The 18,851-nt window shown below is 43.8% G+C and overlaps 1 protein-coding gene across 1 annotated transcript; it reads right to left on the bottom strand.

Moving 5' to 3' along the window:
* Positions 1-202: 202 nt before the first annotated feature.
* On the bottom strand, positions 203-18,812 carry Rwdd4 (RWD domain containing 4). The gene is made up of 8 exons (XM_028857677.2): positions 18,505-18,812; positions 14,047-14,127; positions 7,851-7,960; positions 7,621-7,771; positions 7,082-7,199; positions 5,255-5,304; positions 5,120-5,122; positions 203-2,348 (listed from the first exon to the last, which is right to left on the bottom strand). Exons 1-8 carry the CDS (start codon positions 18,526-18,528, stop codon positions 2,316-2,318), a joined length of 570 nt encoding a protein of 189 aa, XP_028713510.1. The 5' UTR covers positions 18,529-18,812; the 3' UTR covers positions 203-2,315.
* Between the last annotated feature and the right edge of the window lie 39 nt (positions 18,813-18,851).

The following is an 18,851-nucleotide window of genomic DNA, read 5'->3' as shown; positions in this document are numbered from 1 at the left end:
GAAGATGTGGAAGTGCAAGCTGTTTTTAAATTCCCATCTACTTATTGTGGGAATTCCTGACTTTCTTCTGAGCTCTTTTGGAATATTTCTTCTTTGATACTTGGATGGTTCCCAGCAGGAGTACACATCTCATACCATAATTTATAATGCAGATAGATTTATAAAGTTAACAACCCTTTCTGAAATGATTTGAAACAAAACGTATAGAAAAAAATCACTATAATTCAGACTTTATTGCTTATCAGTCAGGTCATTCCATACAATCTTGAGTAAATAGACTCTGAGAAAATAGACTGGGAGCATTACCGGATGACGGCAGCATTGATGGAAGTGCTCATATAAGGTAACGGGAGGCAGCCCTGCCACCGTCTGCCCCAGAGATTTGTACAATTCATAGAAAAAGAGTAAAAATAGTTCATTGGCATTTAACTAGCATATTCTTTGCAATCTAAGAACCACAATAACTTGGACAAGTGTAATAATCTTTAAAACAGAACAAAACACTTTTTTTTTCCATTATAAGATGTTTCTTAAAAAAAAATCAAACAAATCAAGATGACAATAAAAACTGCACAAAAAGAACCTTGAAAAAAAAGATGTCATAGTCTGGGTGTCTTCAATTTCAATATTACTCCAAGGGACAAAATGGGAGTCAGCTTTTTCAAATGGCAGCAAACTCACTGTAACCACACTTACTTTACAGCTCATATAATTTAACTGAAGCCAAGGGTAACTTTGGAAAATCCATGGATACCTACCTCTTAATCTGCTCTTATGCTAAGGTAACTTCTTTAAAAGCTAATTGTTGGTCTACACTACAAGGTACGATCTGGCATTCTAACAACGTTGATGCACACACACACACAGTCACCATAACTCACATACACACAGCAGTAAGTTTCCAGGTAAAACTATAGCAAGTCTCCTCTCCTAATTCTTTTAAAAACCAAGCATGTATAACAACAGTTCAGCATGTGAAAGATTTGTATGTCTATTATTAAAAAGATACAGAGGTTGAGAGACACGTTCGGATATTTGAAAAGACACTATAAAAACAAATAAAAGACCCACCAAAAAGCAACCCCCCACAAAGTCAAGCACCTCCCTCAGGATGTGAAATGTGTTGAATGCTGAATCCAGTGAAAGACTTTAGTTACCAACAAAACATCACAATAGCAGATAATAGGAATTTATTAAAACCACTGTCTCCAACAATACAAAAAATCAAATATTAAGGCATCTTATACTCATCCTGGCATATGCAGCAAAGAGAAATATTTTAAATAAGAGCTAGCACTTATTCAAATGCTTTCCAAAGTATTTGGCAAATTTTTTGTTTTTGTTTTGTTTGGTGTATGGTGTGTATGTGTGTGTGTGTGTGTGTGTGTGTGTGTGTGTGTGTGTGTGTGTGTGCAGATGGGTGCACGCACGTGTGCTTTCCTGTTGAGGCCAGAGATCTGTTATGTGTCTTCCTCTATTGCTCTCTACCGTATCTCTCACTGAACCAGCTCAGCAATGCAGCCTAACTGGCTGGCCAGCAAACACCAGAGATCCTCTTGGCTCCGCCCCCCACTCTGGGTGTCAGGTGCAGGCCTGGCTCCGTATGTGGGCACTGGGGACCTGAACTCAGGTCCTCAGGCCTGTGCAGCAAGCCCTTTACTACTGAGCTCTTTCCCAGCCCCTCGATTTTCTTCTGATATTCTTTTATTATTTATAGAATTGAAAGCCGTCATGATCAAACACCTTCACTCAAACCACGAGAAAAGCGTAACTAACAGAAGTAATTCAGTGCTGACAAATGACGAGGAACTACAAAGAGAACCGTTGAAAGCTCAACCCCGGTACTCAGATTGCTGACACAGCTTCCTCTTCATCACCTAAGCAGGAGGGGATGGGGGCTTGAGGGGAGAGGCCTATTGCCATGGGTCATGCTGTGGAATACCAGAGACTCCGCACTGGGCTCTACTCAATGGACAGTTTGCAAGCGGCTTTGCTGGCCTTTAAAAACAATTGCATCGCTTGGATCAGATGGTTAAGTCAGCACGGACTCACTCCTCAGAGCCATCCATTGCCAATGATGCTCAACAGCTTCAGAGAGTACGCTAAATGGTTCCACTTCCACCTTTTATTAAGGCAAGATTGTGAAAATAATTTACTACAACCAAATCGCTTCATGGACTTTCCACTTACATTTTTTTTTAAGACACAAAAGAACCATGTCTTGTAAAAAGCCACTCAGTGCCAGAAAAAGTAAGGAGACATGTTGATCCAGGCTGCTTTTCAAAGGATGCTCTTGCTTCGTCTGTAGGCAGGTGCTAGTCATCATCTTTAGAACCAGTTTTGCTTAACTGTTAAAAAACAAACAAACAAACAAACAAACAAAAAACAACAAAACAAGTATTAAGTGGAAGCGATGACAGTATCTGAGTCATTATTTCTCTCAGAATCAATCAATCAATCAATCAGTCAATCAATCAACAATAGGAAATAAAGTCCAAGTCATGGGACTTTAAACTGTAACTGTTTCTACACCTAACTACTTTCTACTTCCGGGCCATATTACTTCCCACAGGTTTCAAAACAACCCAAAGCCCATTCAACAGAACAAGGTGAGGTGGGGGATATCCCTTGCCGCTTCCTAAGACTAAACTGGATGCGGGCATTCATGGAGAAGGCATAGTTTGTTAAGTGAATGACATTCTTCTATTTTTGTGTTCTATCATCAGTTGTACTTTTCTCACCCAGGCTTAATATTTGCCAATAATATTCGATGAATCATGCTATCATCATAATGTCTAGTCTAATGTCTAGCTTTCTCTGTAAGTAGCGCTGTTCTAAGGGTTTGGATGAACACATATTAACTCAATATGAACTTTATTTTCTATCACATTTTATTAGAAGTGTGGGAACTGAGATCTGCGGGTTAAGTAATTTGTCCCAAAGCACCAAGCTGGCAGTTTGACTCAGTTGTCCTCAGCTGAGGCCTTAACTCCTCACAAACCATTTTATGCACGTGTCAATACAACAAAGCGTGACATTGATACACAAATAACTGGTATTTTTCAAAAAATTCACACATTTATTGTGTGTATGAGTGTGTGTGTGCGTGTGCGCATGCGTGAGTGTTTGTGAGTATTCCCAGTTGTGTCTATGGAGGTGAGAAGACAACTTGTCTGAGCCAGATCCTCTATCATGTGGGATCTGAGGATTGAACTCTGCTCATCAGGCACAAGAGCAAGTAAGTGCCTTTACCTGTGATGTGTATATATGTGGTGGTGGGGACCTATATCCTCAGACCAAAAGAGAAATCCTTTTCTAAATTTCTTTTTAATGTGTGCATGTAATGTAGTGTGTATGTGTGTGCCACACTTGTTCTTGTGTGTCTGTGTGAATATATAATCTTTGTAATAATTAAAAAATAATTGCTATAATAAAACAATATACCTTACAGACAACAAATTCTTAAACTGTAAGTGTGAAATCATAATTTAACAAATTTTGAATTTGCTGTTTTTTTTTTTCTGATAACAATCTTTGTAAAGAGTTGACAGATTTGGGAAGGAAGCAGATGAATTCTCAAACACAGAAACACGATTCTGATTAGGATAACCACTGTGGTGGTTTGAAAGAAAATGGCCCCCATAGGGAGTGGCACTATTAGGAGGCGTGGTCTTGTTAGAGTGGGTGTGGCTTTGTTGGAGGAAGTGGTCACTGTGGAGGCAGGCTTTGAGGTCTCATATGCTCAAGTTACGTCTGATGTGGCACACAGTCTCCTGCTCCGGGAGGATAAAGAGGTGGAGCTCTCAGCTATCTCTCCAGCACCACGTCTGCCTACATGTGGCCATGCTCTGCCATGATGATAACGGACTAAACCTCTAAAACTGTAAGTCAACCCCAGTTACATACTTTATAAGAGTTGCCATAGTCATGGTGTCTCTTCCCAGCAATAGAAACCCTACGTAAGATAACCACCCAGTTGCCGCCAATCCCATTCTGTCCCTGATAACCAAGAATGTGGAAGCCAGGGCTGCAGAGACGCTCAGTGTTGAAGGGTACTTGCTGCTCTACTGAAGACCCATGCTCAGTTCCTAGAACCCACATTGTGGAGTCAACAAACAACTCTACTCCAGTTCCAGGGCACCTGATACCTTCTTGTGGTCTTCACAGGCACCCACACATGGCGCACATGCTGACAAGCATGCACGAATGTGCATACATATAAACGGCTAGCAAAATGGTTTCACCGGTTCAGGTGTTTGAAGCTAAGCCTGACCATCTGACTTCAGTCTCCCAGATCTACATGGTGGAAGGAGAGAACCAACTCTTCCAAGTTGTTCTCTGACCTCCACATCCATGTTGTCCCATTTGTGTGCACACACACAATTAAAAAAAAAAATGAAATGAAATGATCTTGAAAAAGAATGTGGGAAGCTATGGAAAGCAGGAACTATGAAGGGTAACAGTTCCCAAACATATGGATCTTGTTAGATAATTGAAGATATTAAGGGCTTACTGTTTATAATACAGGCTAGAGTTGCATTTAGGATTAAAACTAAAGTTTATTCATATAAAACTGACAATAAACCTATAATCCAACAACCCAACCACTTTCTTTGTGTGTGTACATATGCATGAAGATGTTTGTGTGAGTGTGTTTACATGGATGCTAGATGCCTTACCTTCCTTGATTTCCACATTATTTTTTGAGACATGGCCTCTCAAAAAACTTAGAGCTCACTAATTTAGCTAGGCTTGCTGGGCAATGAGTCCTGGATTTGCCTGTTTCTGAGCCCCCAAATGCACTGAACCCAGCTTTTTATGTGGGTGCTGGAGATTCGAACTCGGGGCCGCATGCTGGCACAGCAGGCACTTTCCTGACTGAACCATCTCCAGTCCCTCAATAACTGTTTTCTAAAGAAAGACTTAGCGTGGTGCTGGTTTCCATTTCTGCAGATCTCTCTATGATCTAGCTCAACACAAGATGGCTGGATTTGCACAGATCTCTTCTACAGTGGAGCTGACTCTGGGAACATCCCAGCAGAGGGAGGGAGCTGAGCTGATCACTAAGAGCATCTAACCCTGAGGAAGCAGAGAACACGAAGGCTTCAAGAATACTTACATGCTGAATCCAAAAGCGTAAACAGACGTCCGGGAAATTCCCAAGGTGGCAGGACGGAAAAGAGAAGATATACATGTCATTATTGGGTGGCAATAATGTAACAACTTTGAAGACTTGAATGTAAGAATGCTATACCTTCACGACATCAACCCAGTTCCAGCCTCGAGGAAGCTCCCCTTTGTGATCTGGAGGACGAAATCAGTATCTTTAGTAAGACGGGCCAGCTAGTTGTAAACGAACTGATATCCTAGCAAATAGTATTTTTCATACTACTGCATACAACAAATAGATGTGTATCACATACTACTAAGTTGGAAAAAAGTTTCTCATTATCTTGGTGGCCGTAAAGCACCCTCCTGGAGATACTTGCCGAGTATTGTACACAACCCCCCTTCTACATTTACCCCACATCCACTCAAGACAAAACCTGTTACCAAGGAGAAATGAGGGGTGCACTGAATTAAAAAAAAATTCTTCAATATTAGGGACAAGATGGCTCAGCATGTAAAGATCCATGCTGCCAAACCTGACCACCTGTCACAGATGCTACAATATTCCAAAAAGACAGGACACAATTCTAGATGGCAGACTGCAATGGCCAAAATTTTTACTTCAGCTATTTACGCTCTACTGCCGCCGCGGACATGAGGTGAATAATGCGGAGACTTTGATACCACAAACAGTTACAATTTTCAAATGTTGTTTATGAGAAGCAACCCAGTGTTGGTTTCTTTGTATTCTACCATGGACAGACAGTAAACAAAAATAAACCTATTATTCCCTTCCTAAAAGATAGGGCAGGGCCTAGAGCCGTGGCTCAGTAGTTAAGAGCACTTGCTACTCTCCAGGGCGAGAGGCAGCTTCTCAGGACCAGCATCAGGCAGCTGGGTGCAATTCCCGTCTAGGGGACCCAACAACTTCTTTGGGCCTCCATGAGAATACGCGTGCACACCCACACCCACACACCCATCCCTTTATGTAAATGTGTGTATACATACAACAATGTTCTTGTTTTTCCTAATTGGGAAAATTTAGACTGATGCCCAAAACATTACTGAACTGAAGTTTATAATCCTTTTCTTTCTTTTTTTTTTTTTTTTCAAGACAGGGTTTCTCTGTGTAGTTTTGGTGCCTGTCCTGGATCTCGCTCTGTAGACCAGGCTGACCTCGAACTCACAGAGATCTGCCTGGCTCTGCTTCCCGAGTGCTGGGATTAAAGTCGTGTGCCACCACTGCCTGGCTTATAATCCTTTTCTAAGGAGTCTGTTATCAGACACATGGGAATTCTTTTCTGAAATCTTATGGTATAGTTAAGTTAACCATGGACCAAAAATACTAAATCACTGTACTAAGATGGGGATGATGCACCAGATTGCAAGTGAAAACTTTATTTCACACAGCTTTTCCAAGTACACACCTGTCACACAGGTAAATAAAATCCCACATGACGTTACAGCGTTCAGGCAGGACACGTGTTTCGCTCTTTTTTTTTTTTTTTTTTTTTGAGACAGGGTTTCTCTGTGTAGTTTTGGTGCTTGTCCTGGATCTCACTCTATAGAACAGGCTGGCCTCGAACTCACAGAGATCTGCCTAGCTCTGCCTCCCGAGTGCTGGGATCAGACACAGCAGCACTTGTGCGCACCGCCTACCCAGAAACGCAGCACGAGCCCGTCTCGACCGAGGCACCAAGCAGCTGCCCATTTTTTAAATGTTCCTCAGCGGGAATGTTTATAATTACTTTGTGACTCATTATTTTTTTTTTCCAGATGATGATCTCAGGATGAAGTAGCAATAAATATGGTATATATAATATTTTTTTTACCAACAGGTCTCTGATTCAAACGTCCCACGAATAGACTGAAGAGTTAATTAATCCTGTAAGCCTAAACATAACGAGCACCCCGTGACAGTAAAATGAACCCACTTTCTGTGTAAGGAAAGACAAAGACCAAGGATGCAAACCTGTTTTATCTGCCAGCTTGCGTTTCTGAGCTTTGGAAAGTTGCTCTTTCTTGTCTTTTTTCTTACTCGATGGGGCTGTGCTGGGCGTTTCAACCGTGATGATGTTGGCTATGGGTGTCTACAAGACCAGAAACAGATCTTAGGCTTGCGCTAAAACCTACTGAATTAGACTAAACCCGGCTACATCTGGAAGGACGCGGTGGGTCTCTCAATTTAGAAAATGGAAGGAGCTACTGCCGTCATTCACGATTCAGTCAGGTGTCCTCACGCGTCACCGGCCTTGCCTCGCACAGGCTCGTTTTCAAGGTCACCACACTGGGGTGGCAGTTGAACTGGGACCCCGAGAAAGGGAGTCTGACGGAACATAAGTTCGTTTTCTCCATTAAACAGAGGGAATCTAAGGTTCGTTGTTCTCACTGAACTCAAACGTAATCCTCTCTTTAAATCTAACGCAAAGTCTTTTTCAAAAAAGCCAACTGGCAAAAATTAATTACCACGCCCAGACCAAAGCCATCTGGCAGAACCAACCGCACACTCACTGGCGCAGAATTCCCGGGATGGTGGTTCTCCATGAACTGCTCCTTATTGTCCTTGGCGTACTCGAACAATGTGTAGGTCATGGCGGTGCCGAGATTCACCTCGACGGCTTCCTGCAGTTTGGCTAAGATACTCTGCTTTACAGCTGAGGAGCTGCAAGGCAGAGAAACCACACTGTCAAGAGCAGGTCCCACAGAAGGAACCGAGAAAGCAGTGAAAACAGGGTACTCACATGGTGTTGTTAAAAAACGCGTTCATAGATATGACCGGCGGCGTCTGGGGATACGTCTCCGTCCAGGAAATCTCTATCAGGAAGGCTTTGGGATCGCCATCTTCACCTATCTGAAGAAAAGGGAATCTTAGGCTTGTGGAACGTGATCAAAAGACCCACATTACTATCTTCAAAATGATGCTTTCCAACATTCAGGTTCAAACTCCGCAGCAGAATATGCTGAGAAGTTCAGAGGTGCTGGGGTAGGGCTGGCCCAGGCGAGGGAGGTATACACAGCTGTAGTCAGTCCATCCTGCTTCTGGAAGCTTCGTTACTGCCAATGGCCCATTTCGCAATCATCGGCCAGCTTTGCAATGCCAAGGATACACTTGACATTGTTTCTGAGACGGGAGATAAGACATTAACTACAAAGAACAAGATGGGGTTGGGCATGCTAGCCCTGGGAGGCAGAGAGAGGCAGCTGAATCTCTGAGCTTGAGGCCAGCCTGGGCTACAGAGCTCCACAAACCACGAAACAACAACAACAACAACAACAACAACAAAATACGGCAATGGACAAAAATAGTTATCCACAAGATCCACTTGTAACAGCTGGTCTTTAAGATTTCCAGAGCTAGGCGGTGGTGGTGCACGCCTTTAATCTCAGCACTCGGAGGCAGACAGTCGGATCTCTGTGAGTTTGAGGCCAGCCTGGTCTACAGAGTGAGATCCAGGACAGGCACCAAAGCTACACAGAGAAACCCTGTCTTGAAAAAAAAAAGACTTTAAAAAGTGAAGTCTAGATTTTTTGCCAGGCAGTGGTGGCACACACCTTTAATCCCAGCATTCAGGAGGCAGAGGCAGGCGGATCTCTGTGAGTTCGAGGCCAGCCTGGTCTACAGAATGAGTTCCAGGAAAGGTGCAAAGCCACACAGAGAAATCCTGTCTCGAAAAACGGAAAAAAAAAAAAAAAAAAAAAAAAAAGATTTCCAACTGCTAAACTGCAACAGGCACAGAGAACAGGGAAACGGATACATGCTGTTCAAGGGCCACAGACCAGAAGACAGAGTGGAACCCGGAGAGAAGCAAAGGACCAGGGAGAGGATGCCTCGGGCCGCAGAGCAACTCCTGAGAAGAGTGCCTTCTGTTCGTCAACTTTGATTGAAAACACTGTTAATCTTCAGGAGAAGCTAAACTGGCATGATAGATAGATGGTCACCAGCATGTATTTACTAAACACCCCGTCTCGTTTCCACATCTTCCTCTCTAGCACAGAAATCAGCACCTACTCCTTTAACATGCATGATTTTCCTGACTCTGGTTTTTGTTGACGCATTAGGAAGTAATGAAATGTCTTTAGTTATTTATGGGTGGAAAAAAAAACCCTTAGGATATCTTTTATAGCCACAAGACAATCATCCTACCCTAAGAATTCAACACTGACATTAAAAAAAACTCATCTAATATATAATTATATCTTCCAACTATACCTAAGGTGTCCTTTAAACACTCCCACCCTAGAAATCTGAAATTCGCCAAAGTTTTACTGTATTTGGTTGTCATGCCTCCCTAGTCTACTTTAATAGAACCTTCTTCCTGGCTTTCCAAAAGTCTGTTACGAAGTTAAGAGTCTCGGCTGGTTTTTCTGACTAACATCCCCAAATATAGATGACGACTTCCCCTGTTCAGATTCAGATGAACCATTACTCGAGGAGAGGTGGTGTGGTAGCTCTCGGGCATCCTATCAGGATCCAGCACTGGGGATAATTTCTTCAGTGTAGAGGTAATAAAGAAAATCTGTGCAGCAGTAACACAAAACTATGTCACTACTCTGTTTCTTAGCAACCCTTGCCCAGAGATGTTAACGTCTGTTAATAATGCTCGCCTGAATCAAGCTTTTCACTTCAGGGGCCTGCCAGACGGCTGGGGGGGGGAGGCACAGGCTGTCAAGCCTGGTGACCTGAGTTTGATCCCTGGAACCCACATAGTGGAAGGGGACAACCAACTCACAAGTGTCGTGGCATACATGTGCCCCTCCCCAAACACCACACACACACACACACACACACACACACACACACACACACACACACGATATAAATGTAACATAATTAGAAAAAAATTTCACCTCAATTATTATTCGCTTCACCTTTCTACTCTGCCCACATCCTCGTCCCCGGACCCTCAGCTTCAGTCTAACTGAAGCACAGAAACAGCATCCAATAAACTTAGGACCTTTTGATATGTCAGCAGGAGTTGATCACAGGACAGATGCACTGAAAAGTGACAGAAGGTAGGAGCTTCATGTAATCCCCCAGTCCTAACTCAAGGAGTACTTAGAAACGAATTGCCAATGTCTCACTGTATTAAAGACAGAGGCAAGACCGTTCCTGTCTTCAAAGATACCTAATGACTTACAAAAGTGCAGTATGGACAATTTTTAAAAGTAAAAGGAGGCAGCTAGGTGGTGGTGGTGGCGGCGGCGGTGACGACGGCAGCAGCAGCACACACCTTTAATCCCAGCTCTCGGAGGCAGAGGCTGATGGATGGATCTCCGAGTTGGAGGCCAGCCTGGTCTACAGTTCTAGGACAGCTAGGGCAACACAGAGAAAGCCTGTCTTGAAAAACAAGCAGAAAGTAGAAAGAGGCATGAGTGATAATGAAGTTAATTCTGCTCCAAACTGAGAGGGCCAACTGTGTCGCAGGAGGTTGATTCGCACCTCCGAGAAGCCAGGGAGATGAGAGCGGAGAGGTGAAGGGAAGAGTTACAATGTATCCAAAGACAATGCTTAGGCGGGGAGAGATACATTAGCACTCCCTGGTGTCTAATAAAGTTTGACAACCTTTTCCAGAGGGAGTTCGGAGAGCTTGCTCAGGCACTATGAGTGCTCGCCACTACTGCCGCAGAGGACTGGGGTTGGCTTCCCCAAACTCCCACAGCAGCTTACAACTTTGGGCCTCTAAGAGGAACACACACACACACACACACACACACACACACACACACACACACACACACCATCCAAGCAAAACACTCATATACACAAAACAAAAATAAATCATTTTTTAATATTTTATGTTTATTATTTTTAATGTGTGTGTGTGTGTGTGTGTGTGTGTGTGTGTGTGTGAATATGTGCACATGAGTGCAGCTGTCCTCTGAGACCAGAGGTATCAGACACCCTGAAACTGGAGTTACAGGCTATCGTGAACCACCTGATGTGAGAGCTGGGATCCGAACGCAAGTCCTCCTAAAGAGGAGCAAGTGCTCTTAACTACGGAGTCATCTCTCCAACAAAAATAAATCATCTTTTAAGTGGACCATGGTTATGGAGCTAAGAATAGAGCCCTCATTTACGGGCAAGAGAAGCCCAGGAAGAAACGTCTTTAAACAGGCTACTGCAGGACCACTTAAATGTTCCAGAGCGCTAAGCAGCCGTCCATTGACCTCGCGGTTCAGTGTGGGAGGGAGGCTAAAGAAAGATGGGGAAGCGGGGAAGTTTTTGGGAGCCTACCAAACTGTTGTATTGGAGAACAGAGGGTACGACGGGGCAGACCCCGGCTCTCCTCCATTGAGAGTTGACACACTCTCTCCAATTTCGTGTTTCAGTCTGCCGTAGAGGGCACACATAGATCCCAGACCATCCTGCATACTGTGCTCAATGAGTAACTGCGGTTACTGGAGACCGTCAGGAAAACACATGGGAATTCTCAGTGTCTCTGCTAAAGGAAGGTGGCAGCAGCTGGGAAAATCTGGGGGCGGGGGCAGCTGGATTTAACTAGAAGGGCCCAGGGCTTAACTCTGTCATGAACTCTGGTCACTAAGAGATCTCTAGTTGTTGGGATGGTTGGTATCCGTCAGCACGGATTTAGAGTCAGCACAGAAATAAATCTCTGGGCATGTCTGTGAGGGATTTTCTGGCTTGGGTGAACTGAGGTGGGAAAGCCTACCCTGATGTGGACACCATTCCAGGGGCTGGAGTCAGGAGAGAGGGAAGCGGGCAGAAGCAACGTTCTCTTTGCTTCCTGAGCAGTGGCCTCACACAGGATCCTTTGGCTGAGACGTCCACTAGTGGACTGCACATTCAAACCATGAGCCCAAAGAAACTCAGCCACCATGAGAAGTAAGATGTAAAGTACTGGTAAGCCACAAGCCACGTGGCAACTTAGAGATGAATAGAAATGGGTTAATTTAAGATATAAGAACTAGATAGCAAGAAGCCTGAGTCATTAGGCCAAAGTTTATGAATCTTTAAAAAGTCCTTATTTATTTGTTATCACCGTGAATGTGTGATTTGTGTGGGGCACACGTGTACTACAGGAACGGAGGACAGCTTCGTGGACTCGGTTCCACACTTCCACCTTTGTGGGGGTTCTGGGGACCCAGCTCAGGCCGAGGAGCTTGTGCAGTGAGTGTTCACACCTCTCTGGCCTGGCCCTCAAGTTGTGTTTGTCAGGCATTTCGTCATGGCAACAAGTGAAGGAACAATTATAGTTGTCATACAGATAGAGGCAGGTACTGGGCCTGACGAACTGGGAACTGCTAGAGAGCAGTGGTTCTCAACCTGTGGGTCTCGACCCCATTGCGGGTCGAATGACCTTTTCACAGGGGTCGCCTAACATCATCAGCAAAACACAGATATTTACATTCCAATTCCTAACAGTAGCAAAATCACAGTTATGAAGCAGTAATGAAAATAATTTTATGGTAGGGGGTCAACCACAACATGAGGAGCTGTATTCAAGGTTCACAGCATTAGGGGGAAAGTTAAGAACCATCGCTTAGAGAATTTATTCCCTAGCTCTACTTGTGAGTCTGAGATAAAAGAATCAAGTGCTGTGGATGTCTTTCTGTATGCTGTGAAAATGTGTTGCTATGATTGATTAATAAATAAGGAAGTATAGGCGGGATAAGGAGAGAGGAGAATTCTGGGAAGTGGAAGGCTGGGTCAGGAGATGCTGCCAGCTGCCAGCTGCCGTGACAAGAAAGATGTAAAGTACTGGTAAGCCACAAGCCATGTAGCAACTTAGAGATGAATAGAAATGGGTTAATTTAAGATATAGAACTGGATAGCAAGAAGCCTGAGCCCTTAGGCCAAACAGTTTAAATAATATAAGTGTCTGTTGGGTTTATTTGGGACTGGAGATAACTCCAGCTAAAATCAAGAACTCAAGGCTAGCCGGGCGGTGGTGGTGCACACCTTTAATCCCAGCACTTGGGAGGCAGAGGCAGGTGGATCTCTGTGAGTTCGAGGCCAGCCTGGTCTACAAAGTGAGTTCCAGGAAAGGCGCAAAGCTACACAGAGAAACCCTGTCTCGAAAAACCAAAAAAAAAAAAAAAAAAAAAAAAGAACTCAAGGCTAGCCAAGGCTACATGGCGACACTCCGTCTTAAGAAAACAAAAACTCATTCCTGTTGTAGTCTACAACAAGCAAATTTGAGGATTATATACCAACATCAGCTGTGGCAAAGGTCAAGGAAATTAGCACCTAGGGAAGCCATCTTTAAGAAGGTAGCACCATGTAATACTTAAGATTTCTTTTATCTCTAATATTTTATAATCAAGTCAAATTATTCTTTTAAAAAGGCTCTGAATTAGGCTGCAGAGGTGGCTCAGTGGTTAAGAGCACTGGCTGTCCTTCCAGAGGACCCAGGATCATTTCCCAGCACCCACATGGCAGGCAGCTCACAATCGTCTACGACTCTAGTTCAGGGGGATCCAATGCCCTCTTCTGGGCTCTGTGAGCACCTGGCACGCATGTGGTGCACAGACATGCTTGCCGGCGAAACACCCAGACACATAATAAAATAATATATAGTTTTAAAATGCTTCTGAATTAAGTTTCCACATGTTGGCAATAACAATGCCATAGTGATAAGCTCTCATCTAACTGTGTTAGGAGGCTGGAGAGACGGCCCAGTTGTTCAGAGCACTTGCTGCTCCTCCACAGGACCCAGTTTGGTTTCCACCATTGGTGGCTCACAACCATCCGTAACTCCAGCTCTAGGGGATCTGATGCCATCTTCTGGCCTCTATGGGCCCCCAGATATACACACACAAATTAAAAAAAATCATTTTTAGAAAAATGAAAGTTTCAGGAAATACAGGAACATAATGGAGTTAATCCACTAAGTTAGAAGCTGGACTCAGATTCTGCAGTCTCCACCTCCTCTTCCCTAGCACAGAGATACACGCACTGTACATGATGTGTCTTACCCTATACTGAAATGACACCGGACTTAATTCCCGGAAGCTTTCATCTCCTTCATAAATAGAACGCAAAGCTTCTAGTTCCATCTGAAAAAAATAAAATAAAATAAAAAGCGATGTTTAGTGGCAGATATGGATTAGAAAGAGAGTCTTTAGCATCTCATTCAAAACCATTCAACTTCATAAAACATGGCTTAACTTACTGGCCCTAGATGTTATGACACGTGTATATACCAACACAATTATAGTGTATGATAGTACAATTATACTAACAGCACGTACTTTAAGACTATCTGTCCAGCACTGCTAAGGGCTTTTACATTGTATCAGCTCACTTAGTTCTCACATCCACCCACTGACAAAACACTCAGACACAATAAAATAATATATATATTTTAGAAGTTTCTGAATTAAGTTTTCACATGTCAGCAATAACAATGCCACAGTGGTAAGTTCTCATCTAACTGTGTTAGGAGGCTGGAGAGACGGCTCAGATGTTCAGAGCACTTGCTGCTCCTCCACAGGAACCCAGTTTGGTTTCGTTACCATATTCTCTTCTCCATACTGTGAGGAAGATGTAGATTAAAGTAATTTGAGAATATTTTGTGTCTTTAATCACTCTACTGAACAACTAACCTGATGTACAGAAAATGCACTCAACTTGGAAATGAGAAATAAGAGGCACACCAATTTCCCATTTTAAAAAGAACATCAGTTGCTGGGTGGTAGTGGTGCACGCCTGTAATCCTAGCACACCCAGAAGGCAGAGGCAGGCAGATCTCTGAGTTCAAGGACAGCCTGGTCTACAGAGTGAGTTCCACGACAGCCAGGGCTATACAGGGAAACCCTATCCAAACAACAACAAAAATCAGTTACATTTTTACTCATTTTCATAATGAAATGAAAATTAACTAGTACGCAAAAGCCCCCAAGAAAGACTATCAGTAAGGAAGTTGACAGGATCTACTCAAGATGATTGAAGGACCAGAAGAGAAGATGCTCAGTAGTAACCCTTGCCTAGGATTTGTTCTTGGAATACTGTGGTCCCACAAATGAAAAATCTCAATCACTGTGAGTGACAGCCAAATCTTGGAAAAACAAAGACACAGAGAAACAAAAACCTATTTTAGTTTTCAAAAAGATTCATGTTACAACCCCCTCCCCTTTTGGTTTTTTGAAACAGGGTTTCTCTGTGTACCCTTGACTGTCTTAGAACTCCCTCTGTAGACCAGGCTGGCCTCGAACTCACAGAGATCTGCCTGCCTCTGCCTCCCGAATGCACCACCATTGCCCAGCTCGTGTCATTAATTCTACAGATAATAGATGGTGATATTGATTCGTTCTCCATGTACAAATTTTAGAACAGATTATAAAGAAACGGCATGGCACTTGCGAGAGTTTAGAGTCCTTAGAATCCAGCAAGCCTTACAAGAAAGAACTAAATAATCCTTTTCACCGTAACTCCGTACACCAGAGAAATGCACCAGACTCAGTCTACTAAGGTTTTAGCAAGGCTCTCTTTACAGAATGGACCAGAACAAAATATAAAACAATAAAAAAATGTCTAGCCGGGCGGTAGTGGCTAATCCCAGCACTTGGAAGTCTGAGGCAGACGGATCTCCGTGAGTTCGAGGCCAGCCTGGTCTACAGAGCGAGATCCAGGACAGGCTCCAAAGCTACACAGAGAAACCTTGTCTCGAAAAACCAAAAAGAAAAGTCTAGAAATCCAAATTGGATTCAAGAATGTATTCTCACTCCTACCATAATCTCTTTACATATCTTAATTAATAATTTGGGCAGGAATAAAGACAGAAGACAGGCTTGTTAAAAATGTGGGGACAAGAATTTGATGAGAAAACGAATCATGTTGAAAAAGAGTAAGACCCCCCCATGTCCTTTAAAACCAAGCTAATGATAATATTTGACAGTGTAAGCATCTAATAACTAAATATGTAAGTAGAGGATGAGAGACGAATTGCTCTGTATGAAGCGCTAAGGGCACTGATTGACAGTAAAACCAGAAGACAGTGAGAAGTCACAGTTTCAGCACAAGAAAATGGAGGCTCGGGCTGGAGAGATGCTTAAGAGAACTGACTGCTCTTCCAGAGGACCCAGGTTCAATCCTCAGCACCCACAAGGCAGCTCACAACTGTCTGTGACTCCAAGATCTGACACCCTCACAGGCAAAATACCAATGTACATAAAATAAGAATAAATAAGTTATTTTTTAAAAAAAGAAGATGGAGGCTCTGTTCACACACATTCAATTTCAGGACAGCAATAGAACTATAAGAAAAGTGAATAGGAAGTATAGGATCATTGTTTTCTTTTTCCTTCCTTTTTTTTTTTTTTTTTGGTTTTTCAAGACAGTTTCTCTGTGTAGGTTTGGCTGTCCTCGAACTCACTCTGTAGACCAGGCTGGCCTTGTACTCACAGAGATCCGCCGCCTCTGCCTCCCTAGTGTTGGGGTTAAAGGCGTGTGCAGCCACTGTCTGGCTTTGCATCTTCAAAACTGGTTGGGAAACTATCTTCACAGATCCATACACCCATCATGAGGAAGAACAGAATTTTACTGTTAAAATGGAGATTCCTGGCCTCTACCACAGGAATTTATCTCATTAGGTCTGAGGTGGCATCATCTCCTGGTGGTGATGGTGCCTCATTAGTCAAGTAGGGAAAACGTTACATTGTGCTTTGCTGGGAGAAAGAACTATTTCCAAATTGACACATAATACTTGTATTTACTGGGGCTGGAGAGATGGCTCAGTGGTTAAGAGCACTGGCTGCTTTTCCAAGAAAATTGTTCAATTTTCAGCATGGACATGGTAGTTTATGCCCTCTGTGGGCACCAGACATGCAAATAGTCCACATACATACATGTAGAGAAAAAACCTCATATACATAACATAATTTTTTTTTTTTGGTTTTTTGAGACAGGGTTTCTCTGTGTAGCTTTGCGCCTTTCCTGGATCTCGCTCCAGGCTGGCCTCGGAACTCACAGAGATCCTCCTGGCTCTGCCTCCCGAGTGCTGAGATTAAAGACATTGCACCACCACCACCTGGTTAACATAAAACTATTTTAAAAATTGTATTTATGGGGTATGATACAGTCTTCTAATAAGAGGACCCTATTACACAATGATCAAATTAAGGTAATTAGCATATCTATCACCTAAAATTTTCAATCATTTATTTGTCAAGGAACCATTCAAAACTTCTATTTTGAATGCAGAGAGGATACTTTTAAACTAGTCGTTCCACTGTGTAACAAGACATCAGACCTTGCTCTTCTCTATTAAGTTTGTATCCACAGGACTAGTCATTTCTCTTTCCTTTCTCTCTATTCTCTCCCCTGGATTCATTCACTGAACTGGTAAGAATATTTTAGCAGGGTATTCAGATACCAATTCACTTGTTGGATTTGGGGGTCCTTTACAGAGAACTTGTAACCTAGAGCTTTTTTTTTTTTTTTTTTTTTTAAAGACAGAGTTTCTCTGTGTAGCTTTGGAGCCTTTCCTGGAACTCACTTTGTAGCCCAGGCTGGCCTGAAACTCACAGAGATCCGCCTGCCTCTGCCTCCCCAGTGCTGGGATTAAAGGCGAATGCCACCACCCCCCCGTGAGCTTTTATTAACATCCACACTGTCAAAATGCTAACTTCTAAGCAACATATTCAAAAACAAACAGTGAATTACTACTTATCTGCTACTACACAAGGACATTTGTCTTCTAATCCTTATACCATCACATTGATTCTAGGGCACTCTACTACTGTAGACATTCTTCCTCATCTGGACACATTAGAGTTACAAAGTCCGATGACAAGATGATTTATAGCACTCATTCCTTCCAATTCTATATCAAAATGACATTTTGCAATAAAAAAAAATCAAAGCATAAACTATACAAAATTCTTTTGAATTTTGAGCAAAAAAAAAAAATACTCAAAACAAATTTTACATCCACTCAACAGATTGTGAAGCGATTTCACTAAGCATTCTGGACAGAAACCGAGACACCAGGGTCATTCATTTTCCGCCACAGAAATTTTACCTCCTCGACCCCTTTACGAGACCACACACAGGTTTTAAGATTTAAAGGAGATCAGATTTTAAGACAGGATAACTCAACCCTTAAGCTCTAAGCCACATTCGGGTTTTAAGGACAGTCAAGTGCACCAGGGTCGCGGACCAAGGACACTCATCTTAGCAAGAAAATCTGGGGAGACCCCCGGGGTTGAAAAAAAAAATGACAAGTGAGGGGAGCGGGAGGCTGAGTCGCACGTGACCCATTCATGCTCGCTGGCCTCACTGTTGACCGGTGCCATCTGGCAGTGGACCCGCCGACGTGGGACGACCGGCCAGGCTGCGAGGGCTCTCGACGCAAAGGACACGTGCGGGGAGTCCCGGGTGCCCCGCCTTGGGGACCTGGGCCGGGACAGGGGTGCCCAGTCCTGGCTCCTCACCTCCTGGTCCTCGTTGGCACCCATCGCGCAGGGCGCACGGCGTTTGCGACCGCGGAGAAGAGGCGGGCGGCGGGCGGGAGGCCGGAGCACCCCGTTTCCGCGCCTCGGTCCGGGGAGGCCCTCCTCGCAGCCGTGGGTACGAGCTCGCGCGCTCCCGGCCCTCGGCGGCGCCAAGCCCCTGGCAGGCGGCTGCGGGCCGGGAACCCAGGATCGCGTTACGCGGGACCAGGAACCGGGATTGCATTAAGTGTGGGAGGGGGGGACGGACACCTAGCCCTCGGACCAGCCGCTGAGGGGCGGTCACGGGCAGGCCCCGCCCCCACCCCCCGATCGCTTCTCTCATTGGC

Source organism: Peromyscus leucopus, chromosome 17 (assembly GCF_004664715.2).
Source record: "Peromyscus leucopus breed LL Stock chromosome 17, UCI_PerLeu_2.1, whole genome shotgun sequence".
Taxonomy (NCBI): domain Eukaryota; kingdom Metazoa; phylum Chordata; class Mammalia; order Rodentia; family Cricetidae; genus Peromyscus; species Peromyscus leucopus.
Note: the sequence above shows the minus strand (reverse complement) of the source record. Positions and strands in the feature narration are given on the sequence as shown.